At 37.4% G+C, this 23,434-nt stretch overlaps 1 protein-coding gene across 1 annotated transcript; it reads right to left on the minus strand.

The window, feature by feature from the left end:
* Nucleotides 1–389: 389 nt before the first annotated feature.
* On the minus strand, nucleotides 390–20,832 carry NUP54 (nucleoporin 54). The gene is made up of 12 exons (XM_006103529.3): nucleotides 20,633–20,832; nucleotides 16,827–16,910; nucleotides 16,594–16,740; nucleotides 13,403–13,629; nucleotides 11,884–12,071; nucleotides 10,739–10,935; nucleotides 10,014–10,068; nucleotides 9,297–9,390; nucleotides 6,742–6,849; nucleotides 4,663–4,782; nucleotides 3,547–3,657; nucleotides 390–1,222 (listed from the first exon to the last, which is right to left on the minus strand). The coding sequence occupies exons 1-12, from the start codon at nucleotides 20,697–20,699 to the stop codon at nucleotides 1,094–1,096; spliced, it is 1,527 nt and encodes a 508-aa protein (XP_006103591.1). The 5' UTR covers nucleotides 20,700–20,832; the 3' UTR covers nucleotides 390–1,093.
* Between the last annotated feature and the right edge of the window lie 2,602 nt (nucleotides 20,833–23,434).

A 23,434-nucleotide genomic window follows, 5' to 3' on the forward strand; every position in this document is an offset into this window, starting at 1 on the left:
ATCCCTGTAACAAACACAATGGCAAGATTCATACCAAAGGATCACACAGAAATGAAGAAAGTTAAAGCATTTCCAAGAGGGGGCCAACATGATGCAGCCAGGTATGCAATTTGTAGTAAGAAAAATTGTTTAAAGTTACCTGGTAATGAAAGATTCACTGTTTCACATTATGATGTTTAATTCACATTTTCTAGGATTTTTAGATACTAATATGTTAGGTAATTCTGTATCCTAAATGATAGCTGAAGTTTTTTTGCCAAGTCAAATAAGCAGCAGTGATATATTTTTCTTAGGAGGGAAAAATCAGACTTTAAAACAAGCAAAGACTAAAATTTTTGAATAGACATGAATGGTCATTCTCCCAGAGCTAAATAAAGCACCAAACAGAATTATAGAAAAGTAATTACAATCAAGAATTTATTTGTTTTCATCATTTTTAGAAATAAAAATGTTTAAAGAAACAAAAGTTGCAAAAATGATAAAATGTAATTTTTTTATATCCTAATTGCGTAGGTGTTCTGTAAATTTCAAATAAGCAAAATAATATAAAAATATATTTTCAAATCTTTATAGAATGAAATGAAAACCACATTAATCATTAAATACTCTTGGATTTTCTTTACTCCTTCTACAGATGAATTCACAAATATAAAAACTGATGTACATTTATTTTCTGAAGTACTAATCTCCAACAGCCAAGTAGTCATACATTTTATGTGCAAAGTAGATATTGCATATTTACTTGCTATGGAAAGTAGAGTACAGGCTGAATGGAGAATAATCATTAAACACTGATTATTTTTAAGAAAAATGCTGTTGTAAAAATGTACAATAGTACGTTTTTGGTAATTATGTACTTCTTAAAGTAAGTAACAGCTTTTAGATTTAAATCTTCCGAAGGCTGTCCTTGAAGAGCTGTGAAGTGACTTATTTCAAATCTGAAGAATTATAATTTGTCAGTAACCTTCTCAAAAACCAAGCCAGCAGAGAATTTTCTTTCCGTTTCCTCCATGTGGTCAGTTTCATTCTTAGGGAAGGCCTGATGTAGCAAGAAGATATAGTTCATAAACCTTTAACACAAGTTTGTGATCTGTCAACTAAATACACCACCTCTGATGTGGATGGTTTCATTCAATCCATGTTCTACTAACTTTATATCTTCTAGATCATCTTTTATGATGCTAATCAAGTGGCTAAGGCCTTCTTGTTGTTGTTTCAAATGCTAGAAGAAATTAAGGAAAATATTAATACATTACTTTATTAAACTGCAAGCTACTCACAGGAAAAAGGATGATTTTACTAGCAATACAGCACTCTGTAGATGCTCTAAATATAGTGGGCATGCACATTTATCTTTTGCTAATATTTTTTATATGATCTACAATAAAATACATACTGTAAACAAAGTCAAACATGTAATGAACAATATCTTCAGAAATATTACAGAAGCAGATTTTTTTTAGATTCTTTTTAGCAACCTTTGATAAAACGTATGATATTAAAACAATACAAGGTACTCAAATATAGATGACTAATAAAGTAATCATTCTGAAAATTGAGAATTTTCACTTTTTTTAGTACAAAGTATATAGTGATGATAATGGTGATAACTACAATTGCTAACGTTTTTAAGAGTCTTTCCTAAGTGGTTAAGGCAATTTGAAGAGTTTCATAAGTATTAAGTCATTTAAAATCTTTCTGAGCACTTTTTCGGGTACAATTATTACTCTTCTCTGCAAATAAAGAAAATGAGGTGCAGGGAAGTAACCTGCTCAAGGTCATGAAGTAGTGATGAATCATAATTCAATCCCAAAACAATATACTGCTTTCATCATTTTAGGTAGGTGGTTGTATTATTCCCCGTTTTATTGCATAAACTCTTTAATATAGTTCTTTATTCGAATATGCTAGAATCTTTCAGTTAATTTTATTGCAAATATTTACAATGGAATATAACTAAAATGTATGCACACTGTCCAGGAACCTAGGAACCAAACTAGTTTTTAATTGCATAAAATGGAAATATCCATCCTAAAGCACATAATAAAATCAGAATTGTTGATGACATTTAAAAACATCTAAAATCCTCTGGGCCATGCTAACAGTCTTACATAGTTTTTCACAAAGTTTACCGCCTGAATACATTTTCTTTAGACAGTCAATGGTTGGACAGTTTTCATTAAATCAATCTGTATTTATAATGAAAATAAGCTAGAACAGTACTTTTCAACTTGTTCATACAATGTAAGCCTTAGGTAAATGGAGGTCCTGGCCACCCCAACCTTCACTGAGGATCCTTGAAGGCTGAGGGGATCAATAACTCTACATATTTATATTTTCTATGTGGCATACAGGTTGGGAAGGTATGATACAGAGCAGTTATTTCTTAAACTTTAATGTATATACAAATACATTTAATGTATTAAGTAGGTCTGGCATTAAGGACAGATTCTGTATTTTTAATAACCTCCCAGATGCTGCTGCTGCCAACACATTGAGTAGCAGGGTCTAGGGAACTTTGGTGCCTCTATTACCTCTTGTTCATTTTTTGGGGGGTTGGGGAAGTGAATGATTTACTTAATTTTTATTATGGTAAAATATACATAACAAAAATATGCCCGTTTTAACCATTTTTAAGTAACAATTCAGTAGCATTCACATTATGAAACAATCACTACCATCTACCTCTAGAACTTTTTCTGAAATTCTGTACCTATTAATAAACACTAATTCCCCATTTCCCCTCTCTGAGCCCCTGTCAACCAGCATTCTACTCTAATGAATTGGATGGAGTACTCTAGGTACTTCACTGAAGTAGAATCATAAAATATTTGTCCTTTTAAACTGGCTTATTTCACTTGGCATAATATCTTCAAGGTTGATCTATTTGTAGTGTCCTTTTTTAAAGGTTGAATATTCCACTGTATGTATATACCACATTTTAACTATTCATCCATCTATGGACACTTGGGCTGCTTTCACATTTTGGCTACAGTGACTAATGCTACTGTGAACATGAGTATACATATATTTAAGTTTCTGGTTTCAATTCTTTAAGGTTTACACCCAAAAGGAGAATTGCTGGATCATATGGTAATTCCATGTTTAATTTTTTAAGGAACTGTTTTTTTACAGTGGTTGTATCATTTTACATTGCCACCAGCAATGCACAAGTTTTTCACTTACTTTACATCCTTATCAACACTAATTTCTGTGTTGTTTTTATTTTGTTTTTTAATAATAGCCACCTCAATGGATATGAAGTAGTGACTGATCACCTTTTTAAAAAGTACACACTAGCCCTGGTCGGTGTGGCTCAGTTGTTTGGAGCATCATCCCATGAATTGCACAGGAAGGTCTCAGGTTTGATTCCCAGTCAGGGCACATACCTAGGTTGCAGGTTTAATCCTGTCAGGCGCATACAGAAGACAACCACAACCAATCAATGTTCTCTCTCATACTCTCCCTTACCCTCTTTCTAAAACCAATAAGCATATCCTTAGGTGAGGATTAAAAAAGAAAAGTGCACACTAATGTGACACTTACCTGCTTGATTTCTCGTAACAGATCTGCATCTATGTAATATCTTTCCTCAGATTTGACTGCTCCAAAATGATTCTGCATCCTGATTTGGGACATCAGTTCATTTAGTCGGCCCTAAAAATAAGACTTAAGTCAAATTAAACTGCTAACAGCAGCAGCTGCTTTTAAAAGAGAATGTTTCCTTTTAAAAGGATGGTTACTACTCTATTAAAGGTGTCTAATTTTCCTCTGTACACTATTTGAAATGTTAACACAAGCCAAAAACACCATGATTAAGAGTCTACTTTAGAAAGAAAGTTTTGATTAAAGAGAACAAATACTGTTAAAAAAAACAAGCATACAAAAGTCCTATTTTTGAAGACCAATAGTATTTTTCTGTAGATCCACTTGAAACAAATTCTACCTTTATAATTAGTGGCCCGGTTCCCAAAATTTGTGCACATTAAAAGGGAATTAGAGGAAATATTTTAATATTGCTATTTGCCCTTTCTTTATAATAGAAGTGTCAGAGATGAAAGAAAATTAGTAAAATATATATGAAAATCTCCCTCCTGTCAGAGTCTGGGGTGCACTGCAGGATCCAGAGTCAAGTCCCTGCCCACCCGCATGTGCCTCGAAATCACGTGAGACCCAGCCCCAGCCAGCCCCACCCCCATCAAGCCCTGCAGGGAGGGGAGCGCAGCCTCAGGACCCCCGGCGCCAGGGGACGGGGTGCGGCCTCAGGTCCCCCAGCCCTGGCGTGAGGCATGACAACCATTTGCATATTAGCTCTTTATTATATAGGATAATAAAAGCATAATATGCTTATTAGACTGGACAGCCAAACGACCTTCCAGATGTCATTCTGGACATCCTTCCAGACGAAGCCTTGGCAGCAGGGGCCAAGGCAGAGGCGGTTAGGGGCGATCAGGCAGGCAGGTGAGCAGTTAGGGGCGATCAGACAGGCAGGCAGAGTGGTTAGGGGCGATCAGGCAGTCGAGTGGTTAGGAGCCAGGGGTCCTGGATTGCGAGAGGGGTCCCGGATTGGGAGAGGGTGCAGGCCGGGCTGAGGGAATCCCCCCACTCCCCCCGTGCACGAATTTCGTGCACGGGGCCTCTAGTAGTTGTATAAGTGCTTACCTTAAACTGAGTAGGTGCATTTAGTTCACACTGAATTGTATCTAGCTGAACTCGCAACTGCTCTTCATCAGCTTGGATGGCATATCCACTCTTCCTCTGAATTTCCTGTTTGATTAGGACCTATACAAAGAAAACCCACTAATACCAATAGAATCATCTCTTTTCAGTTATGCAAGTAATTTTATTACAATCAGTTGTTGGCAGAAATCAGCCAAATAATATACTAACAATATAGTGTAAATCTTAGTTCAAGATTTGAATCATGTTTGTCCATTTATATTAGTCAAGCTACATTAGTACACTGTTTTCAATGGCCATAATTTTTCATCCATTAACCAATAATTAATTTAATTCCCCTATTAAGGAGCATATATTTTGTTTCTAGATTTGACACTGTTAACAATGCTATAATAAACATTTATGTATGTATATATCTTTATTTACTGATATAGACCCCAAGAATGTGTAGGGTTTAAATATATATTTTCAGCCCTGGCTGGTTTGGCACAGTGGATAGAGCATCAGCCTGCGGACCATTGTCGTGGAGCCAGAAGAATGTCCCGGGTTCAATTCCCAGTCAAGGGCACATGCCTGGGTTGCAGGCTCGATCCCCAGTGGGGAGCATGCAGGAGGCAGCTGATCAATGATTCTCCCTCATCATTGGTGTTTCTATCTCTCTCTCTCTCTCCCTTCCTCTCTGAAATCAATAAAAATATATTTAGAAATAAAATAAATAAAAGTTTATGTTTTCTAACAGAAGCTGCTACATTGCTTTCTCAAAAGATCCTAAGAATTTAAATTCACAAGGCACATGAGAGTATGCTTTTCCCCACATTCCTGTCAGCTATTGGTTGTAATGATTAAATTTTTCCCAACCTGATGAGTTTAAAGGGAACTCACATCTTTTCTTTAATCATTTCCACATTATGAAGTGCTTTTTCACATATTTTGCCTATATTTCAATTGTTTTTCTTCTTGTCAATTTATATGATCTCTTTGTATAATATGGGGATATTTATACTATAGCTAAAATCTATACTATTTCCAAATTCAAGTTTGTTTTTTTTCTGAAATCACTAAATTATTGACAAATAGCTTCTTTCTGGTATCTTTTGCTATACAAAATTTTCTAATTCTTATGTAGCGAATTCTGTTTTACAGTTTCTGGCTTTCTGGCCAAAAGTCTCTCTAATCCCTAGCTTCATAAATTTCTTAAGAGTTAAGTCTTTTTTTTTTTTTTAAATATATTTTATTGATTTTTTACAGAGAGGAAGGGAGAGAGATAGAGAGCCAGAAACATCAATGAGAGAGAAACATCGATCAGCTGCCTCCTGCACATCTCCCACTGGGGATGTGCCCACAACCCAGGTACATGCCCTTGACCGGAATCGAACCCGGGACCCTTCAGTCCCCAGGCTGACACTCTATCCACTGAGCCAAACCGGTTTCGGCGAGAGTTAAGTCTTTAATCTACCTTATTTTTGTGTATGATGTGAAACAGTGGTCTAATTTTAATTTTTTCAGGATGGATAGCCAGTTACTCCATTATTTAAGTTAAATATACCTACTAAATTGAAACCCCACTGTTCTATTTGTAAACATTAATTCAGATTTTATATTTTCCTCATGAATTTATTCCTAAGTATTTTATAGTTTTTTCATCATAGTGAAAAGAATATTTTCCTGTTTCCATTAATAGTATTTATCTTATATATCCATCTTTCCACATTCTGTAATTTATTCTATAATTTATTTGACTCCCGCATGCACCCATACCAGGGATCTTGGTGTGTACGGGACAATGCTCCAACCAACCAAGCCACACTAGCTAGGGCAAGATGATTTCTTTCTTTACTGCTTCCCCTGAACCTCTCAGTAAGATGTGAATTTTAGACTATTTTTAACTTTCTTCACCCAATCTTGTGATGCCACTCCTCCAACTGACAGGTTTTACTGAGAAAGTTTGCTACTTTTAGTTTCAGACTATTATTATTACCTTTTTTCTATTGCAAAACAATTCATGTTTAGCACTATTACATATATAGTCTTATAAATGTTGAAAAATATCCAGATTACTACCTGTAAGGTTCTATGGGAAAGGTCCATGAGTTTCCTCTTGTATTGTGCAATTTTGGCCATAGTTGTAGTTTGATTCTTCTGTAATTCACCAATATCTTCAGATATAATCTGTATTTTTCAAAAGTTTAAGGTAAATCAAGTATATGTATCACAACTATTTATCAGGTTCACCTATATACAAAGTGTAATTTCTGAGATAAGCCTGAGATTCATCTCTCAAAATATAAACTCCTTCTTTTAAATTTGTCTTTATATTTCTAACCCTTTGTACATCTAAAATTTGTTTTTTACCCTCACCTGAGAATATGTTTATTGATTTTAGAGAGAGAGGGAAGGAGGGGGGAGGGAGAAAGAGAGAGAGAAAGATAGAGAGAGAAACATCGACTGGTTGCCTCCCAACAGAGGACTAAATCCACAACCTAGGTCATAGCTCATGCATTGCTTGTGGTGATGCTGGTTCAAACAAACCTATTGTGCTGCCAGTAACATAAAAGTATCATTTATGTACAGTACATGATACTTGATAATAAACAACTATGTTACTGGTTTATGATTTTACCACATTACACTTTTTATCATTATTTACAGTATTTTCTTTCTACTTATAAAAGTTTGCTGTAAACAATATGCTATTCCAGAACAGACCACATGTTAGATGGCAAAATAAGTCTCAGTAAATTTAAGAAGATTAAAATCCTATCAGGTTTCTTCAACTCCAATGGTAGAACAAAAAAAGAGAAAAAAGGTAAAACAATTGTAGCTGGGAATTTCAACTCTCCTCTCATAGCAGAACTACTTAAACAGCAAAATCAGCAAGATTATATAAGAACTGAACTATCTACTAACTGGATTTCACTCATGATAACAGAAAACTACACCCAAGAACACCAGAATACGATTTGTTAAAAACGATAACAAATTTAAAAGAACTGAAGTCATACAAAGTTATCTGACCATATCAAGAATCAGACTAGAAATCAACAAGAAAATAACAGGAAAATCTCCAACACTTGGAAATGAAAATACTTCTAAATAATCCAGGCTTGGATAAAGAATATGTGGTACATATATACAACAGAATACTATTTAGCCATAAGAAAATATGAAATACTGCCATTTGAGACACTGTGGATAGACCTTGAGAATATTGTGCTAAGTGAAATAAGTCAGAAAAAGCTAAGAACCATATGATTTCACTCATACGTGGGATATACAAGTGAAACTCATAGACACAGACAATAGTATGGTGGTTACCAGAGGGAAGGTGATGGCGTGGGGAGGGGGAGTAAAGAGAGCCAAATACCTGGTGATGGAAGATGATTTGACTTTGGTAGTGGACACAATGCAGTATACAGATCATGTATCATAGAAATGTACACCTGAAACTCATATGATCCTATTAACCAATGTCACCCCAAAAAAATGTCATAAAAAGTTTAATTTAAAAAATAATAAATAATCCACTAGTAAAAAAAAATCCAATAACTAGAACCCTCAAGGGAAATTAGAGAATATTCTGACTGGGTCAAATATGAAAATAGGACATTACCAAAATTTGTGGGACTTAGGTAAAAAAGTGCTTAGAAGGAAATTAATAGCACTAAATGTTCATATTAGAAAAGACAAAAGGTCTCAAATAACTTAAGCTGCTACCTTAAGAAACTAGAAAAAGAGAAAAATAAATCCAAAGCAAGCAGAATAAAGAAAATGGTTAAGAGTAGAAATTAATGAAATCATAAACAAAACCAGAAAAAAGTCAATGAAAAAATCAATAAAATCAAGGTAATGAAAAGTCCAGAAATCATGCCACGTGCAAAACTATGCTGGAATTTTCATCCAGAGAAGCTAATACTAGAAAGGATGAATGATTATGATGTTCAAATATTTATAGAGCTGTCATAGGAAGCACAGTAAGTACCTACAAAGCAATGCCAGAGAAAATGGGTGTAAATTATAACAAGGCAGATACTGGATCAATGTAAAAAGAGAATTTGTATCAATTAGAGCTAGCTGACAGTAAAATGGGTTGCTTCATAAAACAGCAGGTTTTCATTACTCAAACAGAATCTGAATGAACAGCTCATCAAAAATTCCATTTAGAGAATTTGAAGGCGACCTTTAGGTATTTGATTACAAAAGTCAACTTTATAAAACAAAATATTATGTAGATTTAAGCATTCAGTAACTTAAATTTGCTTCATTAACCAACAATTATAAAATACTGATAACATCATCATAATTATAACCTTCATTTTTATAAGGCCCCATAAATAAGTGTTTATAATAGAGCAAATTATATGCATTTTTTTGGCTGGAATTGAAAATGAAAGTCTAATTTGCTAGGCCAACAATTTTTAATTCATCACTGAAATATACCAAATCAGATTGACATGATTTTGGAGACTATAATAAAGAAAGCTGTATAACACTATAATTGCTAATTTGCAGTATACACTATATTGTTCCCTATAAGATAAAATTAGTTTATAACTAACACACATGGTGAAAAGAAATTTCTATGATCCCAAGGCCAGAGAATGAAGGTAAATGCTTACATCTAATCTGGTCTGATGCTGCTTAGTCATCTGATCTTGAACCTTCAGTCTTCGAAGAAGTTCTTTGAAACCCACCATTGGTACAGGAATTAACCTGAAGAAATCAAGTGGTCAATTTTCAAACCTTAAGTCTACTATTACAAAATTCAAAAAGTATTTTCATAATAACATCCATATAATTTCACATTAAATTTCTAGAGTTTAAAGGCAGATCTACAACTATGAAATCAATAATGTCACACCACAGAAACTTAATCCAATCTCCCTATTTTACAAATTAGGAAATATAGTTCAGGAAAAAGTTACATTATTAAATACAAACATTATTAGCGTAATGGTACTCAGATTTCAATGTTTTCACCACAAAACGCTGCCTTACCATAGTCAACATTCTTTAAAAAGCAACAGAAATCGCCCTGGCTGGATAGCTCAGTTGATTAGAGCTACCTATACGCCAAGGTTGCGGGTTCGATCCCCAGATAGAACATATATAAGGATCAACCAATGAATGCATAAATAAGTGGAACAAATTGATGTTTCTCTCTGTCTCCCTTCCTCTTTCTCTAAAATCAATAAATAAATAAAACATTTTTAGAAAAGCAATAGAAATAAAAGTAAGCTCACCTAAAATATGAGGATTATAATTATAATAGTTTGCATTTGTTTGCTTCCCTAGTAGCAAATATTAGTTCTTATATGAAAACAAGATACACTTACTTTTCAGAATCAGGGTTATCCACCTTGGCTTGTTCCCAGATAATAGGATCAACACCTACCACAAAGAAAAAACATTTTTTCTAAAAGAACTATTTTCCATTTTTCTGGTATTTTTTTCTAAAAGAACTATTTTCCATTTTTATGGTATTTGTATGAAAGGCATTCCCAACGTAAAACACAAAACCCATAAACTGTAATGAGAAATGACTGTCAAATATGACCACTACAAAAATAAAAATTTTGTAAGATAAAGCTAAACAAAAGGTGTAAATGGAAAGGAAACACCTACAACCTATAAGATAATATATTACAGAGCTCTTATAAATCACAAAGGAAGACAAAAAAAATCTAATAGAAAATGGGGAAAGAACATGAAAGGACCTTTTATGATAATAACACATTCAGGTTTTACTTGAAGACTCAGTTAAAACAAGAGATAAACTAGAAAAAAATAAAATAGTAAATTATCTTTGGGTAGATGGATTATAGACGATTTTTCTTTAGTTTGCTATTTCTAACAAACATATTAGCTATATAATAAAAATAAAAAACTAGGCAAATGAATAAATGAAATAAAAAAATTCCAATCTATGTGAATAAGTAGACATGTGATAAGCTGACAATGGCTTCATTAACATTAATAATCAACCAACACCTCCCAAAACAGAGGAAGCATATATCTCGAAGTCTTTCATTTCCTCAACTCTATGAGTATAGAAACATACCAGCAGGGGGATTCTGTAAAAGCTGTTTGACCTGTGCAGGAGAAAGTTCTGTTCTAGTCATAGAGAGGGTTACACCAAGTTGCTGCAGCTGTGTTTTTATGTTGGTTTGTTCAAAATGGGCATATAGTGTTGTAGCTGGAACTCTTCTTGAAGTACCATTTGGAGAACGCTCAATAACATAAATGACAACTTCTGTCCTAGGAAAAAAACAACCAAGTTATAAAATATGAACATATAACTCACAGCCACAAATATCAATGCAGCATGTGATTTTTAAAAGGGCACTAGTCTAATTAAGAAATGACTATTTTAGAAGGGAATTAAACTATTTTTTTCTTAAATCTTTTTAAAAAATTATTGATTTTAAAGAGAGTGAGGGAGGGAGTAGGGGGGCAGGAGAAAGAGAAACATCATTTGTTGTTCCACTTATTCATGTACTCATTGGTTGCTTCTTATATGTGCCCTGACCGGAGATTGAACGCACAACCTTGGCATATCGGGATGACGCTCTAACCAACTGAAGCTAAGGCCAGGGCTTAAATCTTGACAAATAAGATACTCTTACTTAATGTTCTGTTCACTTATAAATTAACTTAAGTGATAAAGTTAAAATGAGACAGGCAAATAAGATATTTGTCAAAGGTTTGCTTAGCTGCAAAGTTCTATTATTTTTTTTCTAGATTTTAGAAGTACTTTGGAGATTCTGTTGAAGCTTATAGATTGTTTTACTGCAAGTAAGACCAGGAAGTAAAATCTGATTTCAGTTATATTCTAAAGTAATGTTTTGCCACTAAGTATGAAAATTATCAGACAAGGGAAGTTAATCATATTTATCCATAAATGAACATGAACAGTAATCAGTCAAAACTTTCCATTAACATCTTTGTGGCCCTTGATATGCACAGTCAAGATTAATGTTTATTCCTGTTTCTAAGTGAAAAATCTAAAAAATTATTACCATCCAGTAAGTTACAAAATCCAAGATTAAAAAAAAAGCTTTTAAATGTTTCTGTATAAATACTGAAAAATCACTGAGAAATAACATTCTGCTCTGAGATTTAACTGGGGTTTTAGCAACAAAATCACTTGATCACTCCCTGGACCAAGGCATGCAGATATAAAGAGTATACCTATTGTATACTTACTGATCATCTGGCAATGTTTTAATACCCTCTACATTTACTGTAAGGGTCTGGTTTCCTCCCAAAACTTTATGCAATGATTCTACCAATTGCTGTTGTTGGCTTCGAATATCTGTTTCTTTTTTGTTGAAAACTAAAACCACAAGCCCATCTTCATCTTTATTATTGGGCATACAACTATAACCTACTGCCTGTGAATGACAAAATAAACAATATCAGAAATATGTACAAATCTTAAATCCAGTATTTAATATTAATAGCTTCATATCTGCTAAAATGGGGAAGCAGTTTAATGTCTGGTAGTGAAGGAAATAATGATTCTTACCTACTTGTGCCCTAGGACATTACACATTTTAAAGAAATTATTTTAACCCAGAATAACAAATTTGTAGACTGAAATTAAAAATTCCTTTTCAAAAGAGTAACTAAGTAGCTTTTGCCTCTGAAAAACGTTGATATCCACTGTTGTTGGGTGCTTCTACACAGTTGAAACAACTCTGAATGTCATAAAAATGACTGCAAAAGTCATGGACCAAAATGTAAGTCATTTTACTACATATTAGACTCACAGAATCTTAGGTTTTAGATATGATAAACTATATCTTTCTAGAGAGTTACTCTTTTAGATAGAAGCCTTTTCTTGTTTGTCACAAATTATAATGCAAGTTTTTGAAAAATTTAAATTCACTCTAGTTCGTTATGTATTTTACCATATGTATGTTATTTATCAACTTAAAAAAAGGAAAGTCAAATTGTTATATTCAATCTATGTATATCTACTGCATAAATCTTAGTCATTAAAAAAAGGTATTAAAATGTCAACATACTAAAAGAAACTACTTCCTTTTTGTTGTCCAAGGGTCTGATTCTAAGCTTTGTAGCTCTAAACACTAGGCTTATGTACACATTGATTAGGTTTAAGAGATTGATACACGCCAACAAAACTCAAAAGAGGCTAAAGTAAACTGGATTGTAATTTATTAATTTGTTATAAAAAATACACTACAAATTGACCTATATACTCTAACTGGCTAATGAACAGAATCTGAGAAGTCAAATTCATATGAGCACGTTGCTTGATAGGCATGGAATCAACAATGAAAATGGACTACATTGTTTTAATGGCCTTGACATCGAGCAATTAATAGTGACAATAGGATACACTTGTATGGTTAGGGTTTCCTTTCCAGGACAAATGTTAGATAAATACCACTAAATTCTACTTTTACATCTCCCTTTAATAGATGCCAAGCAGACCATTCCCTTTTTGTTAACATTTTTTCCCTCGGTTATAAATTACATTCTAGTCACACCTTTCAATCATATTCTGGGCACCTTCAAACACACATGTATGAAATCACCTCAATCTTATAATTTTTATATTTTTAAAACAAAAATATAATTGTACCATGTTCAAGGACTACTGAAAAAAACAAGCAACTGTTTCCTTGGTATTATTTCAACCAAATATCATAATCTGTCTTATACACACCCTTCAAGTGAAGATCAAAAGCATTAATACCTTAAATCGGCAAAAGGGATTTTCTTGTGTGAATTCCACTGGTGGTATGTTATTGTTGAAATAACCTTTTCCGGTTCCCCAAAAGGCCTGCAGTTGATTCCATTTTGCCAAAATAGCATCTCTCTCATCTCCTAACAGCGTTGGAGCAGAAAGAGCACTTGCAGTATTTATCAGTTGGTTGGACTGGGCAGGAGCCTGTGTAGGCTGACCAAAGAGACCACCTAATGCTAAAAATATATCCCAAAATTAGTATTTAAAAAAAAAAAATTAAGAGCCTAAGTATGGTAGGCAGCATAGTGACCCCTATACACAAAGATGTCCATATCCTAATCCCCATAATTTGTAAATATGTTACCTTACACAGCAAATGGACTTTGAAGATGTGATTATGAGATTAAGCTGGGATTATCCTGTGTTACCAGAAGGAACTCAACATAAATCATAGAGGAAGAGGGAAGTCAGCATCAAAGTAAAATCTGAATATAAAGGAGCTATAAGCCACGAAATCCAGAGAAACTCTAGAAGCTGGACAAGGCAAAGGACTTGATTCTCTCCTAGAATCTCCAGAAGTAACACAACCCTGCTGACATACTAATTTTAACCCAGTGAAACCCATTTCTGCATTTCTAATCCACAGAACTATAAGATAATAAATTTTTTGGTTTTTTTTAAGCCACTAAGTTTGTGACACTTTTGTTATGGCAACAATAAAAAATTAACATAGCCAGGCTGGCAGTTACATAGCTCAGTGGTTGAGCATTTACCTATGAACCAGGAGGTCACAGTTTGATTCCTGGTCAGGGTACATGCCCAAGTTGCAGGCTTGATCCCCAGTAGGGGGCATGTAGGAAGCAGCCTATCGATGATGTTTCTCTCATCGATGTTTCTATTTCTCTATCCCTCTCTCTTCCTCTCTGAAATTAATAAAAAAATATTTTTTTAAAAAGAAAATAGCTTAATCAATAAAGGAAAAATATATATTAAAAAAAGAAAAGAAACTAATATACTAGGACAATCCTTATAATGTTAAACTTGTTCAATTAACTTTATTACTAGCACACAAACTTGGATCCATATTAGACCCACACCAAAAAAATAAAAAAGGACATAGATATGGAAAAGTTAATTTTGCAAAGTTGCAAAATTATCTTTTAAACAACCTTTATTGTTGTTATATTTGTATAATAAATACACATTGGAAGATAAAAAATAAGCAATAAGAATCATTATATCAATGTTTATCAATAACAGCTTAATAAACACTTTTCCTTCTGGTTAACAAGAAAAATATAGTGAAAAGAACAAATGGACTAACCATCAATATTGTAGGATAAAGCTTTAGCTGGCTGTGTAGCTTTGGGAAAGTTACTTAATCTCTATGTGCTACAACTTTCCAATAGTAAGAAGGGCAAAGATGTTAGATCAGATCAATATTTTCAAAGTGCAAGATAAATAAGTACCCCTGGTATGATGTAGCTGTCAAGCAATAGCTGAGTTACTAAATGGACTCATTCCTATAAGAAAATGTCTCATCCTAGCCCATTTGGCTCAGTGGATAGAATGTTGGCCTAAGGACCGAAGGGTCCTGGGTTCGATTCCAGTTAAGGGCACATACCTTGGTTGTAAGCTCCTCCCTAGCCCAGGCCCTTGTCAGGGCACATGCAGGAGGCAACCAATCAATGTGTTTCTCTCACATCGATATTTCTGTCTTTCCCTCTCTCTTCCACTCTCACTAAAAATCAATGGAAAAATATCCGTGGGTGAGGGTTAAAATAAGTCTCTTTAGGCACTCTCCCTTCCCCCACAGGCACTTATTTCCTAAATTCCAAGGGACCCCACAACACTTGCAACCAGGGGAGCAATGGGCAGTGGCAACTCATCCCAGGCTAACCCCATGAACCTGTCTCCAAGGCCCCCTTTTCTCTGACTTCCCTGTAAGCCAAAGCAGCCCAGCCTAGGTTCTCCTGTTGCTTCCTCTATGCCCTCCCTATTTCACTGTCCTAAGTGTGTTTTTGCTGTTGTCAAGAAATTCTTGCCTGCTTTTCTACCAACATAAATAAATAAATAAATATCTTTTAATTATTTGGTTATATTTTCTAGAAAAGTTTGGTTGGTGCCAGTATGCCTTTAATGTTTCATGACTTGCTTATCTCACTTTTTAAAAAATGTTTTTATTGATTTTAGTGGAAGAAGTGAGAAACAGAAACATCAATGAGAAACATCTATCAGTTGCCTCCCGCACACCCCCTACTAGGGATTGAGCCTGAAACCTGGGCATGTGTCCTGACCAGGGATCGGTGACCTATTGGTGCATGGGGTGATGTTCAACCAACTGAGCCACATGACTGAGCTTATCTCACTTTTTAACAAAGGGCTGAAGATGTCTAAGGCTCAGAGCTTAAGGCACAAAGGTGTCTGGCTAGAATTTATTAACACTATTATATTTTCTTTGTACTTAAATTTTGATTATCTTTTCTTTATAGCAAATGACACTGGTTTTCCTTTTATAGCAAGAAATACAGAGGATGGACAAAAGAATATGTTAAATTATACTATAGGAATGCAATCAGTAAAGTCCTGACTGAAAAACTCCATAGGACAAATTAGCTGATTTCTTTAATAAATTGAAAAATAAAAAAAGAGAGCTAAAAGAGGAACTTACAGAGATTTAAGACAAATAAAGCAATATTGTTTACACACTTGAGTGACAAAACTATAAAAGGAAGTGAATATAGTAAATGACAGGTCTACTAAGTTCCTTTCATGGGGAAATGATTAGGAGGGGAATGTGGAGGGCTTCTGAACAGACTGGCCAGGTCCATCTTCTGACATGGGCAGTGGTTACCAGAGTGTTCACTTTATATATAATTCATTAAGCTGTACTTTTGTGCAGTTTTCTATATTTTTGTTATTTATTTTTAGCAACAAAAAATTAAAACTAAACCCAGAAAACTTACATCCTAATCATGTCAACCAGACTTCTCCCAAGTTATCATTTCTATCCTATCTAATAGAGAAACATGGTAATTAGCCGTACCTCCGCTACCCTTCCCATTGGCTAATCAGGGCGATATGCAAATTAACTGCACAGGCCAGACTGAGGGACCCCCGAGTGCACAAATTTTTGTGCACCAGGCCTCTAGTACTGTTATAATTTTATATTGGAAGTAAGATGAAAACCTCATACTTACTAGTTTGTTGTTGCTGCTGCTGCTGTGTATTAAATCCTCCAAATCCCAATCCAGTTCCCAAACCAGTACCTAAACCAGTACTAGTTCCAGTTGTGCCAAAACCAGTACCAAATCCAAAACCTTTGTTCTGAGTACCACCGAAGAGTCCTTTTAATGAAAAATTGAAATTGCATAAGTTAAAAAAATCTGAGCTCTAGCTCACTTCTACAAGTGACTTAAGATTGTCCTCTTACCAGTAGTGCCTGTGTTAGTTGGAGCAGAAAAGCTGAATGCAGAACCTGCTGTTGTAGATGTTGTCCCAAATCCTCCGAACCCACCTAATTATAAGGGGATAAATAAAATAGAAAGACTCTTTTGTATACATAAGAGGTAATTTTTTTCAAATTATTTTATAAGTAATTGCTATGCATAAAGACAAAATATATTGATCTAATTTTCCTTTCTCTACTTTCAACTTCATTTTTAAAAAAACTATTCTACTTATCAAGAAATCAGTATGTTGCAAGAAATAAGCCACAGAAGTATTTAAACTAGAATACCTCAATGCAATATATACCTTTCAACTAAAGGGATGATTAACAGTTATAGCTGAGAAAACATGTTAAGCCATTATGTTTAACAAACACTAAAATGACTATGTATGTACTTTTAGAGTAGGGAATGCAAATTCAAACACCTAGAAGATTTAGGCTGATAACATTAATGCGTGGTGGAACTATTCAATGTGAACAGTTTGAAAAAATAGCAGCAGTTCCTAAATTCCAGCAGACTACTGCTGCAGGAGAATGGTAGTTTAGCAGTGTTATATATTCCCATTTTTACCCCCCAAGTAAATAGAAGATCTAGATTTTCTATGTGAAATTTATAGAATTTTAAACCCTAATTTTTGCAACTAATTCAAATGTTTTTAAAAATAGTGTGCAAACAGATCATAATGGCAGAGTGTGTTGATAGCTTTCAACCTTGGCTTGGTCAATTAATTTATAGTCTACTTTAGCTTATATTTCTACTTAGTCTCCACTGAGACTAAGCAACTTTTCAAACAAAACATACCAATACATTGACCTCTATACAACAAAAATGTTTCTCTGAGGAAGAAGTGAGAGAGGAAAGAAACAAGTGGAAGGCAGTGGCAGGGAAGGTGAACAGAGCTATCACAGGCCTCTGTGATAGCTATCGGAGTTTGGCAAATCTGACAGATATGCAAATTACACTTGGGTAAGTGTAGAGACAAAGCAATCTTAACTATAGCTAACTTGACATATGAATGGAATGGGATACTAGCCAATCTAAAATTGTTTTATGTATTTTCTTTATTGTCGGTTTTTACCTGATACTAATGTGGTGCCAAAAAGACTTTTAAGACAAATATTCATCAATATTGTAACATAGAAAATAATAAGAAAAAACCCCCAACCCTTTGATATTCACCATATAATTCTGATATGGAAAATTACTCAAGAGTAGACTGCATGTCACCCTGGCCGGTTTGGCTCAGTTGGTTGAGTGTTGTACCATGCACCAAAAGGCTGCTGTTTTGATTCCTGGTCAGGGCACATGCCTGGGTTGTGGGCTGGATCCCCAGGAGGGGGCGTGTAGGAGGCAGCCAATTTATGTTTTGCTCTCACATAGATGATTCTCTCCCTCTCCCTTCCTCTCTCTCTCTCTCTCTCAATAAAAATCAAATAATAAAAGAAAAGACTCTATGTTGCATGCAGGCACAACCACTCTATTTACTTGTATGCTAGGGCAATACTGCAAAACTGGAAACAATCTTTTTTCTTACTTCTCCCTTCCATAGAAAAACTAAGATATACTCTGAATTGACTACATGATAAAAATATCAGTCAGGTCTTATCATACCAAAAATGTTTATTATTAACATCAATCTGCAAAGATACAAAATTAAAAAGTAGACAAAATTTCTATCAGTCCTTTGGTAAAGGCAAAGTTAATGAATAATGTATATAAAAGTAGTTAAAACACAATTATATTATCACAACTCAAAACTTAACAATGATAACTCCAAAGGAACACAAAATCAAGCACATAACAAAAGATGTATTTATTGTTGGTGAATTACAACTGGGTGGTTTTGTCCGGAAACACAAATTTGAAAAAAATGTCTGTTTTACCCAGTGCCAATTTTAAGCAAACACGGAAAAAATAAACACACCAAATGACAGTAATATGTGATCTTTAAATATATCTTTATGATAATAGATCATTTTATTTTTGGAATTTTCAAGTATTCTTCAAAACGTCTTCAAATCAAATACCAAAGTGATACTCACATTGACAAGTTACTGCACAAAATACCAGAACTTCCCAAATAGTTTTAGAGAACTAAAAAGTTTCAGGAAATAAAGTTTACCAAATGCATATAATTGGCATGGGCATAAGTGGCATAATGTAAGGAAATATGGACAACAGATTCATATACGAGCAGCTGAGGAACAAGACTTTTCTATAGGGTCATTGTAAGTATACATAGACATATTTTAAATTTATACACATATACACACATTATAGTTTGTGCTTTGCAAATTTTTCAATGAACTTTAAACAATCCATCTAGATAATAAAATCTTCATAATTACCATTTTGAATGCAAAGATGTCTAGCCTATCTTTTAGAACTCAATGCTGACAATAAATTAAACTGCCTCTCTGATCATTTCTTACAATTTTCTAGGAAAAAACTGAGGATTCCTTCTATAATTACACATCTTACAGAAACGTTTACTAATATGCTGAGTTGAACAAAGAAATGCATTATTATTATACAGGTTAAAAAACAAAACAGGTTACTGCTGTTCGTATAAGACAATGTCCTCTTGGGAAACACAAGGACAATAAAATGAAATTCCAATGAGAGATGCAGGAAAAATGAAAAAAGTGACTGCAGGAGTCCAAGAATCCCATGAAAATGGGCCTGACTGCTGAGCTTATACTTTGGAAGGAATATGTAATAATTTGGAAGATATACTCTAACTCAAAAATAATAATTCCAAACTACTTGGAAATTATGTTCTGTCCAATTGAATACAAATTTAACAAAGGAACATAACTTGCAAGACTTCCCAAAACGAAATCTTGATACAAATGTTACTGATTCGACATCAGGAGATAAATGTCCTTTCCTCAGACAAGTTACTGTTCTTTCCCAAACTCCAGGAATCACAACACATTCTTGGACTCCAGCTCCCAGCATTCGTTACACATACGACCCGAGTATCTACCTGCACTTGCCAGACTGTTACCAAAATTGAACGGAGTCGCCGAGGTAGTCGGAACACCGAAATTCCCAATATTAAAGTTCACTGCAGGGTTAGCAGCTAATCCGAAACCCCCAAAATTAAACCCACTGGCGGTGGAGTTGGCAGTCTCAAGCCCACCAAATCCTGATAGGCGTGTAGGCAAAGAAAGACAAATTTAAAAGGGGAGAGGGGAAGAAACACAAGAAAAGAAAGCAAGATAGGATTAGAAGCGTCTGTAGGAAGTTTCCCAGAAGTGAACAAAAGACAAACCTTGACTTTGCTCCAAATAAATTAAGAAAGCGGAGGTGGGGACAGGAGAGAGGAGCAGAGGGGCTGGGGCGAAGGCTCCCGCCTCCCGGGGGCTGGGACCAAAGGAGCCGCAGGGCAGCGCCGGAGCCCCCGCCTAAGCTCTCCGGGCCGGCAGCCGGCGCCCAGCGAGGGTTCCCGCCGGGACCCGAAGCTGGGGGAGGAGGGAGGGCGGTTCTCCGGGGGGGAAGAGGGGAGCCGCCTCCGGGCTGTCCAACTCCCCCGCGGCAGGAAGCGAACCCTAGGAGCGCAGGGTCCGGCGGGACCCACGCTCCGCGTGCCAGCGCCGGGGTGGGTCCCCGTCCCTCCGCGGCCTCCTCCGGAGCCTGCTCGGCCAGCTCCGCGCCGCCCGCCCTTTGCCGAAGCCCTAAAGTCTCCGCCCCGACAGGAAACCCCGGGAACCCCGAGCCGGAGAGTCTCGGATCGAAGCGGACGCGAGACCTCCCCAGGAGAAGGTCCGGGGGCATTACTCACCCGTGGGAGCTGCGGTGGCTGCAGCGGTGCCCGAGGTGCCCGAGGGAGCCCCAAAGTTGAAGGCCATGTCGCGGGAGCAAGGGACCTAGAAGCAGCTCCCGCGACACTCGGTGCACTCCGCTTTTTGGTCCGGCGGGGAAACTTCCTCCGGCTCACGGAGTTCCGCCCCTTTTCGGCCCTAGGCTATGGGCCGGAACGCGGAGAGGCGTGGGGGGTGGGGCCTGGAGGGGGGACACGCCCCGCCCGGGTAGCTTCCGGGGGCTTCGTGACTTCCTGTGGCGTGAGCGTCACAAGCAGGGTGAGCTGCCGCCGATCCGTCAGAGGCGCGCCGCCTGGGAGCCCTTGCAGACTGCGGGAGGTCGGTCCCCGGCGAAGATGTGCAGAGCGGGGTGTGTCAGGAAGACAGGGCGGGAGAGAGCCGAATCCTCCTCCTCCGTAGCGGAGCCCGTGGGTAAAGCGGAAACTGGAAACTCGGGACGCTGTGTGTCCTGCAGAGTCCTGGGAGTGGGTATTTTTAAAAGTGGGGGGCGAAAGGGGTGCCTCTGAAAACGATGTCTCTCTAGCTTTTTTAATGTGACAACCCTTGTAGAATGACTTGATTCTTAAATCTGTGTGCTTGTATAACTTTAATAAAAATGAAAATAGCAACAAGCCATGGTAGCTATCAAAATTGCAAATGTCCTTGGACCTCCAAACGTTATCTTGTAAACGATTTGGCAAGATTATGGAATACGAGGTTACTCGTGACGGCATTGTTTATAAAACCAAATTATTGGAAACAAGCGGGTTGGCTTAAGGAATACTCTTGAGACGTGAAACTGGAACTGAAAGTACAGGAAAGACAATTTAGAGCATTGCATTGGAGAGCAGTGAGAGCTCTGCTGTGTTAGGGTGAGGACAGTAGGAGCAGAGACTGAGAAGCACGCGAAGCGCTTGATGGGTGGGATGCAGAGGGAAGGGGACGGAGAATGTAGCTAGAGTCCCTGGTTCCTGGCGTGTACAGCTGGGTGAATTGAGATGCCATTCCCCAGCAATGGGAACTGGGGGAGAAGACAAGGAAAACCGAGTTCCTTTCTTTACTTGCTGTGTTATGGGTTAGCTCAACGAGATAGATCACCGACTCAGAATTTAAATTTTAAGAGCCTTTATTAAGCTGGCCAGCTGACTACCAGCTGTGTCCCTCCCGTAAGAGCCTCACAGCTTGCAGTGCAGACCGAAAGTACAGCAAGACCTTTTATCTGCAAAGACTTCAAAGTATTTTTTTTTTAAAAGAAAAAAACAAACTGCAAAGCGGTTCATTAGCCGTTCCTGGTACTGGCAGGGTAAAAAGTTTACTTAAAATTTATGAGCAGGGTCACACCTGGCTGGGTTCAATCATAACACATTGCTTTTCTAGCGAGATAATTAGCAATTTTTCTCTCCCATGGTCCCTGCCCCTAGCACATTCCCTACTGGTCTTATGCCCGAATCAAATCTTTGATTCAGCGTCCTCCTCTAAGATTCTGGAGTATTGGGTGTGTAGGACCATGAGCTTGACAGCTTGGATTCGGTCTTGGATAAAATTGAGGAGACACCTGAGCAGGCAGGGTCCGAAAATGAGACCTACTATTAGGAGGAGGAGGGGCCCTGCCACAGCGGATAGGAGGGTTGTGAGCCACGGGGACCAGGAGAACAAATTCTCATACCAGTTCTCCTCTGCCCTACGGGCCTCTTCTCTGTCCATTAGCCGTTTCCTTAACTGACTTAAACTTTCTCTGATTACCCCGGAGTGGTTAGTGTAGAATAGTGATTCCCAAAGTGGGTGCTACTGCCCCCTGGTAGGTGCTGCAGCGATCCAGGGGGGCGGTGATGGCCACAGGTGCATTTGGGGGCGATGAGTAACTGCTATTAAAATTTAAAAAAAAATTTTTCTAGGGTACTCAGGTCTTGGTCAATTTGATTACCCAGTGCTTTGTAATTTTGATGTCCTGTCACTAGGGCGGCTGTCCCTACAGCTGTGGATCCTGCAATTCCGAGTCCTACGAGTAGGGGAACCAGAACCCGGCCTCTCTTAATCCGCCGAGGCTCTATGAGGAGGTGCTCCCTTCCTCCTTCCCCTGAGTAATAATACACTTGTGGCAGGATATGAGTTAGGACGCAGAGCCCTGGCTCGGGCCCAGTCTGGAGGTTTAGGGAGAGTATGCAAGGGGTGATTCTGGTGATGTATGCCCACCAGGTACCATTTGGGGCCACCAGGTACCAGGGGGCCCCAGACCCTGGTCTCTCGGGAAGTAGGAATGTCTGGTTACAATTTTCTGCATAGGGGGAATCTGGGAGGGAGTAATTGGCAGATGCGACACACAGCCCAGCTCCAGTAATATCTCCTAAAGTTAATCCCCTCCTCCCTTTTCCCCATGTACATAGTCCTGGGGTTTCTGCATCCACGGACACGTTGCGGACGTGGGCCGCACTTGCCCCAAATGGAGCTGAAGCTCCGATCCCCACGTAATAGGGGGGCTCGGGGTTGAGGCACAACCAGCAGTCTGCAGTAAGGTCGGGCGCACTTTTGTTCAGAAGTTGGAACGAGGCTTCCAGCGGCGCGAAATGTCTGGTCTCAGCAGAGCTCCCCGAGGCGGAGGCCAGGTTACTGCATCCCAGCGACTTGCCTCAGTCCTTGATGATGGTGGTAGCAGGCTCGTCACACGTGGGGCCGGGCTTGGTCTCCTGACCTCGGGTCGCTGAGGGGCCAGGGGGCCAATTGGGTTGGGTGGTCGGGGTATTTCCCGTCGCTGGATAGTAAGTAGTACCCCAGGGTCTGGCCCA

This window comes from Myotis lucifugus, unplaced genomic scaffold (genome assembly GCF_000147115.1).
Source record: "Myotis lucifugus unplaced genomic scaffold, Myoluc2.0 scaffold_487, whole genome shotgun sequence".
Taxonomy (NCBI): Eukaryota; Metazoa; Chordata; class Mammalia; order Chiroptera; family Vespertilionidae; genus Myotis; species Myotis lucifugus.